Source organism: Acinonyx jubatus, chromosome B4, assembly GCF_027475565.1.
Source record: "Acinonyx jubatus isolate Ajub_Pintada_27869175 chromosome B4, VMU_Ajub_asm_v1.0, whole genome shotgun sequence".
NCBI classification, from domain to species: Eukaryota; Metazoa; Chordata; class Mammalia; order Carnivora; family Felidae; genus Acinonyx; species Acinonyx jubatus.
This window is the reverse complement of record NC_069387.1, coordinates 135978458-135985717: the sequence shown is the minus strand read 5'-3', so window position 1 is coordinate 135985717 and position 7260 is coordinate 135978458. Positions and strand designations below refer to the sequence as shown.

At 51.5% G+C, this 7260-nt stretch overlaps 1 protein-coding gene across 3 annotated transcripts in view; it reads right to left on the bottom strand.

The window, feature by feature from the left end:
• Positions 1-1533: 1533 nt before the first annotated feature.
• PPARA (peroxisome proliferator activated receptor alpha) overlaps positions 1534-7260 on the bottom strand; it is a 76599-nt gene continuing 70872 nt past the window's right edge. For all 3 annotated transcript variants that reach the window (XM_053199523.1, XM_053199521.1, XM_053199522.1), the window contains exons 7-8: positions 6326-6773; positions 1534-3445 (exon numbers count right to left, since the gene is read on the bottom strand). In XM_053199523.1, the coding sequence (XP_053055498.1) occupies positions 3198-3445; positions 6326-6773 (696 nt within the window). In that variant the 3' untranslated portion in view covers positions 1534-3197. The remainder of the gene's footprint in view (positions 3446-6325; positions 6774-7260) is intronic.

Here is a 7260-nt window from a genome sequence, read left to right as displayed (position 1 = left end):
ATTTGGGGAAACAGTGGCGGCTGAACGGACAGTTTACTTCTCATCAGACGTTAAACCAAGGATTGTACTTGTGCCTCGAGCTTCTGCTCAGATCGTGGGGTGCTGCCCGGTCTCGGGGACCGCCACACGGCCCTTGAGGCTGCTCGTTTCCTTAGAGTCCTGGACGGCCCAGAGTAGGAAATGCATCCCAAACCCGGAAAGAAACGTTCTTGCTTTGAAAACGGAAGGAATCCCTCGGCCACAGGGACAGCTCTTGCGGGCATTCTGGAACGCCCTGGCACCACGTTTCTTCTCCTGGACTTCACGTTCTTACTCGTGTAGACGTATCGTACTCTTCAGGAAGATGCTCTCAACGCGTCGCGTCCAAGAGTCTGAGGAAGGCTGCAGGGAAACTCGAGCAAGGCGGGAAGGGCGGAGCAGCTCCCTGGCACTCTGGCGATTCCCCCGCGTGCTGATGCAGTGGCCAGCACCCTGCTTTTGATGATGCTGGGCCTCGCCGAAACGGCCGCGGGCGCGTGCAGCCCTCAGGGTGGCAGGGGCAGAATTCAGCGCGTGGGACGCCCGGCCGGACCTGCCGAGGAGGCAGAAGAGGAGGGACGCTGGGGGAATCGGGCGGAGAGGTCCGGCTGGCTCCCGGGCTCAGGGTTCATCCTTGTCAGCCCTGCAAAGGCCGTCCGTAATCCTGTGGTCTCCCGGGCGTCTGGCATTTGTGGCTCGGTGAAGAGGGGAGCCGCCCCGTGGGCCAGTCCACCAGGAGAGGAAGGGCTCCGGGCTCTGGCTTGAGGCTTCTTGAACCTGTTGTGTCCCATCTACTGAACTTCACGGTGACGTCAACTGAAACCCCGCAGGCACTGCATGCAGTTTAAAGAGCCCCTACTGGAAATGCTACAGTATTTTGAACTGGTGACCAGTTTGTCCATCTGACTGTCAGTGGTCTGAGAAACTTTTCAATAGGTGACCCAAAATAGTGAGTGGCGATGAGTGACTCTTATTTAAAACGAATGTGTGATAAACGTGAACGAGTTCAAGTGGCTTTCGAGCTGAGGTCTCCGCGGCCTCCTCTGTGGCTTCACCGGGAACGTGGCTGGGAGTCGAGCTGGGCCCCGAGAGTGCCAAACGCTCGCCAACGCTAGGAACGCAGGACCTGTGGCTTTGTCAGCCTGTCGCCACAGGATGCATGAAATAAGGAGCTTTCAAAAATAAGTTTCATGAAAATAGAGACGGTGTGAGCGACTCTTCTGAAAGCCTGGGTCTCGAGGCTCACTTTCCGAGGCCACGTCTGCGAACAGCGTCTATCTGGGGCACCTCAGGAGAGAGGCCAGTGGTCAACAGAGGCAGCAAGGACCTGGCATCGGAATGTAGCCTCTGTCCCTGAACCTGTGGACAAGCCACGGCCCTTCGGCCCCACAGATCCAGGGAGCCCCGTCCTAGGGCAGGACGCGGACGCGCCTCTGACTCAAAGCTGAGCTCCCTTCTGATTTCGGATGACCTCTTGACTGGTGTCATCCATATGTGGAAATACTTTTACTTGCTTCCAACAGATCCTTTAATTGGATCTTGCCACAAAGTGAAAAGTGAAAAGTACCACTCACGTTTAATTCTGAAAAGGACGTGCCCGTTGTAGTGTTTGCCTTTTCCAGCTGAAACCTCAGCTGCCCTCTCTGTGGCTGCATTCCCGGGGTGCCGGTCTTGGGAACTTGATCAATTTCAATCCTGATCATTCTTCCGACAGCAAATAGCATCGACCCGCTAGAGCCACACTTTCTAAAGACAGAGGGGGAGGGGCGCTGAGGGCACAACCAGGTCCTAAGTGCTGCTGGGAGGAGAGGTGGCCGGTGTCCCCGCCCCCCACCGGAAGCCTCAGCCCTGGCAGGCTCAGCCCGGCCTGGCTTGGAGGGCGGGGACTGCCGCCCACCCTCCCATGGGACGCTCACCTTCCATGGTGGACAGAAAGAGAGCGTGTTTCCGGGTCCATATGTTCTGGACAAAAACCACGATCAACACTGCTTTCCTAACCAGACCGAGGTTGAGAAATGACCTTTAAGGCTGAAATAAGTATTTTAGGTGTTGGGAAAGCTACCACACGAAGGACTCTGTGCCTGCCCCCCTCACTCTCCAGGTGCCCCCCACCACCCCTGCCCTGGCCCGTGTCTGCCTCATTTTCTCCACTCTCGGGAGCAGCTGCTCTCACCAAGGGTTAAAAAAATAAAGCTGCCCATTTGAAAAAGTGACACAGGAAAAGACCAAGGAGCTGCCTTGACACACGGGGCTCAGAGGAACATCGACAGACCGTTTGTCAGTTTGCTCCTGAAAACGCTTTCGTGGCCCCCAGACAACCTGACTCGGTCGGTTCAGGTTTGGAAACAGAGGTCAGAGGAACAGAGAGCCTGACATACTTTCTTTTTGTGTTGCTCCTGCTGCCCACAGACGCCAGCTCGAAACGGGCAGGCCGTCAAGCCCAGGGGCGGTCTCGGGACGTGGCTTCCCGGGATCTTCCACACAAACCTGGAAACGGGCCTTTGCTGCGCACTAGCTACAACCACAAAGACAGCGAAAACCAACCGGCCGCTGCATCCCGATGGCTTATCAGGCATATCTCGGAAACTTTAAATCCTCCGATTAAAAACCAGCATGCTGTCTTTCCTCAAACGCGGGACACAGAATTAACACCTTCCCAATAAATATTTTACCGCTTTTTACATACCTAACCTTTGGGTTCCTCTAGATTTACAGGATCATAAAAGTTAAAAAGTGCCGATTAGTTTTCAAAACGATACAGGAGCACAAGAGTCAAAAGGGGGGGAAAAGAGGAGGCCGACCACGTATGTCGAGGTCACCAGTCAATCCGACAGTAAATTGCTAACGCGACATGAAGAAATCTGCACTAACACCGGTGAGTCAAAGCCAGACCGCTGCGCATCACTCCCCTTGACTTCCCAAGAACTGCATCTTAGCCACTTGTCACCAGCTTTTCAGTACTGGGCACGCTCTGAGAAGTCCTGGTGTGAAAGAAAAAGAGAGAGAGAGAGAGAAATGCGGACTAGGGTTCCGGTTACCAGAGCTTTCGTCCCCTTCTCTAAGGTGAGAACGGAGGAATTTGTGCAAAGTGGGCATGGCTCCCGCTTCTCGCGTAGTAGGGCTGTCGCCTCGGAAAGACCCTCGGAGAGCCGCGCGCTTTGCCGTTCGCTTCGCAGCCGTCAGTACATGTCCCGGTAGATTTCCTGCAGCAGCGGGTGCAGGGCGGCATCAGACTCCGTCTTCTTGATGACCTGTACGAGCTGCGCGTGTTCGGTGACCAGCTGCCGGAGGTCTGCCATTTTTTGCAGGAGCTTTGGGAAGAGGAAGATGTTGTCTGGATGGTTGCTCTGCAGGTGAAGTTTGAGCACGTGCACGATGCCCTCCTGCATTTTTTCAATGTGTCCCACGTTGAGAAGGCCCGGCCGATCTATCCTCGAAAGAAAGAAGAGGTGGTTGGGATCGTCACAGCGTTAGCGCCTTGTAACTATTTATCAGTGTGGGAAAGCAAACCTCCTTATTTTGTGTGACCTTTCTAAATTTTTTTTTTTTTTTACATTTATTCATTTTTGAGAGACAGAGCACAAGCGGGGGAGGGGCAGAGAGAGAGGGAGACACAGAATCTGAAACAGGATCCAGGTTCCGAGCTGTCAGCACAGAGCCCAACGTGGGGCTGAAACTCACGAGCTGTGAGATCATGACCTGAGCCAAAGTCGGAGGCTCAACCGACTGAGCCGCCCGGGCGCCCCTTGTATGACCTTTCTTTCTTTCTTTTTTTAATTTTTGTAATGTTTATTTATTTTTGAGAGAGAGAGAGAGAGCGCGCGAGTGTGTGAGCAGGGGAGGGGCACAGAGAGAGGGGGAGACACAGAATCCAAAACAGGCCCCAGGCTCCAGCTGTTAGCACAGAGCCTGATGCAGGGCTCAAACTCATGGACTATGAGATCATGACCTGAGCCGGAGTCAGATGGCTAACCCACTGAGCCGCCCAGGCGTCCCTGACCCTTCTTTCTTCTACTGCCTGCCTTTCGATAATGACTCAGCTGGAAGACAACGTTACTGGGCCTAGTAGGGGCAGACAGGACAGATACTCGGCCCTAAATATTTATACGGCCTTAACTCGACCAGCTCCCTCAGAGCGTGGCCCTTTCCTTATGTATTTACCTGATCACCACTGGTCAGGAGAAGAACCCCAGAACATTAGAACTATACATTCTGATGATGATGGAAACAACCAATGCTGCATAAGATGAAATGAAATTCTTCCTGAGTGAAAACTAGATATTCGCTTTCAGGTTTTCCGCCACTATTTCAGGAGTGGTGATTGTTTCAGAGGGGGTTTTGCAGTGTAGACAGGAGTCTTCCGACATGATTCAGCCAAATAGGAAGTAGAGTGAGATGTGAGTAGGAGGGCAGACGCCAGCTGGACACGATGCTGCCCGAAGCCAGAGAGGCGAGATCTGAGATCTGCGCGGGAAGGGTCAACACTCACAGCGGGTGCCTTCCCTGGGGTAGTGCAACCTCAGCACCAGACTTCCTGGGCAGGTCTGAGACCACGTGTCCTGCCTTTGCTCCAGAAAGTACCCCGCCCCCACCGCTGTCCCCACAGGCAGTGCTCCCTTTAAAGCCCTGCTCCTTAGCTAGGATTTTTTAAAGGGTTGCTAAGGATGTGGGTGGTTTTATTTTTTTGGTTGTAACACTATTATGATTATGAACTTTATTTTTTATTTTTTTTAATGTTTATTTATTTTTTTTTTGAGAGACACAGAGACAGGATGCGAGTGGGTTAGGGGCAGAGAGAGAGGGAGACACAGAATCCGAAGCAGGCTCCGGGCTCCGAGCTGTCAGCTCAGAGCCCGACGTGGGGCCCGAACTCACAGGCCGTGAGATCATGGCCTGAGCCGAAGTCAGACGCTCAACTGACTAAGCCACCCAGGCGCCCCTATAATTATTAACTTTTTAGACAGATTTTCAAAAACAAAGGTTTCATGTATCATATGGGTTTAACGGATACCTCACCACTTTTCTGTATATACAGGCTTGATCTAGGATTGTCATTTCCTTTGGAGGACTGTGGTCACCCTACATATAAATAGTTGTGCATTGCTTCTCTCCATCTCGAGCACCCCAAGGACGGCGGTAGATTACGTACAACCGTTTTGCAACTTCACACGCTTCGCCAGAGCGCGAGGACTCCCTCCACCTGACTGTGTGCAGACGGATGGGAACAGGGGCAGGCCTCGCCGGGCTGCCGGAGTCTGGGCGGTCGTGGCCAGCCTCAACTCTGCGTGCGCGCACACCCGGGGGGATGGAAGAGCATGTGGCAGCGTGAGGGGGCGGTCGCCCCATCGGTCTCCCCCAAGGCTGGGTAAGGTCAGCCGAGTTTACAGTGCAGGGAGGACCTTCTTATACCAGGACAGGGTTATTTAAAGGAACACGACGGGGAGCCAAGATTCTGGGAGCCGCAGAGCCGGCGAAAGCCCAGATTCCCTTCCGTGGGATCCATGTCCTTGGCAAAGCAAACTGCAATCTGCCAGTTAGCTACTAATGATTTTCACTATGAAATAGGATAAATATACCAACAGTGAACAAAACTGTGCTAACATCTATATGGCACTCTGTACAATACTGTCGGTAATATGGACATAATCCTGTAATAATAGAATCATATAATAGTAATATTATACACCGTATAGTATAACATAATTCTAAGATGCATTAGATATGAGATACGTTAGGTCAAATTATATCGCCATTATACCTAATATATATTTGATACGATTATAATTAGAAATAGACTTATGTATATAGCATTATAATTATGAATAGGACATGTTTATATAACGCACAAATAGGTATTTGTGTATTTTTTTAATTAAAAAAATTTTTTTGATGTTTATTTATTTTTGAGACAGAGAGAGAGAGAGAGAGAGAGAGAGAGCAAGTGAATGGGAGAAGGGCAGAGAGAGGGAGACACAGAATCTAAAGCAGGCTCCAGGCTCTGAGCCATCAGCGCAGAGCCCGACGCGGGGCTCAAACCCACGAACTGCGAGATCATGACCTGAGCTGACGTCCGATGAGCCCCCCAGGCGCCCCTACTTATTTGCATATGTTAACGTATGCTGTAATATGACACGATAGGGTGTAATTCTCACTCAAGTCTTGTCAGGGGTGATGCAGGGGCTCGGATGCCCTCCCACCTGCCAGCACACGCTCCACGTGCCCGACTCCCGCGCGTACCACAGTTACGGCTGTTCTCCAGATCGGGAGGCTGCAGGTGACATGGCACCAGGTTCAGTCAACGACTTACCTCCACAGCAAATTATAGCAGCCACAAAAAGGGAAATATCACTGTCGTCCAGCTCCAACGCGTTGAACTTCATCGCAAAGTCAAACTTAGGTTCCATGATATCACAAAACGGTTTCCTTAGGCTCTTTAGGAATTCACGAGTTATAAAACCATTTCCATATGCCACCAGCATCCCGTCTTTATTCATCACAGAAGACAGCATCGCAAATATGGCCTCATAAACTCCATATTTCAGCAAAGTGACTTGGTCGTTCAAGTCCAAGTTTGCAAAGCCAGGGATGGACTTGGCGAACTCCGTGAGCTCCGTGACCGTCTCCACGGACGTGCACTGGCAGCAGTGGAAGATGCGGACTTCTGCTTCCTTGTTCTGGATGCCGTTGGCCACCAACTTGGCCACCAGAGTCTTCTCGGCCATGCACAGTGTCTCCATGTCATGTATGACAAAGGGCTGCGAAGAAACACCGGAAAAGGTCAATTAACTGGTGACAGGCAGTCCTCTTCATCATCAATGAATTGATGAACAGCCACGGTCTCCAAATCACCCATGGGGCAGTCTTCATCCTTAACCTCAAAACTAATCGGGGACATGAAGACACACATAGAGAACTAATGATGTAAGTCAGTAAGATAATAATCATCACTTCCTGACACTGGGTGGAGATTTCATGGCTAAGACGACGAAGGTCTGATTTGGGCAGGAAAGCTAACAACAGAACGTTCGCAAAGCACTTTTAATATTTTATTCAACAAATTTTTTTTTAATGTTTATTTATTTTTGAGACAGAGAGAGAGCATGAACGGGGGAGGGTCAGAGAGAGAGGGAGACGCAGAATCCGAAGCAGGCTCCAGGCTCTGAGCCATCAGCACCGAGCCCGATGCGGGGCTCGAACTCACAGACCGCGAGATCGTGACCTGAGCCGAAGTCAGACGCCCAA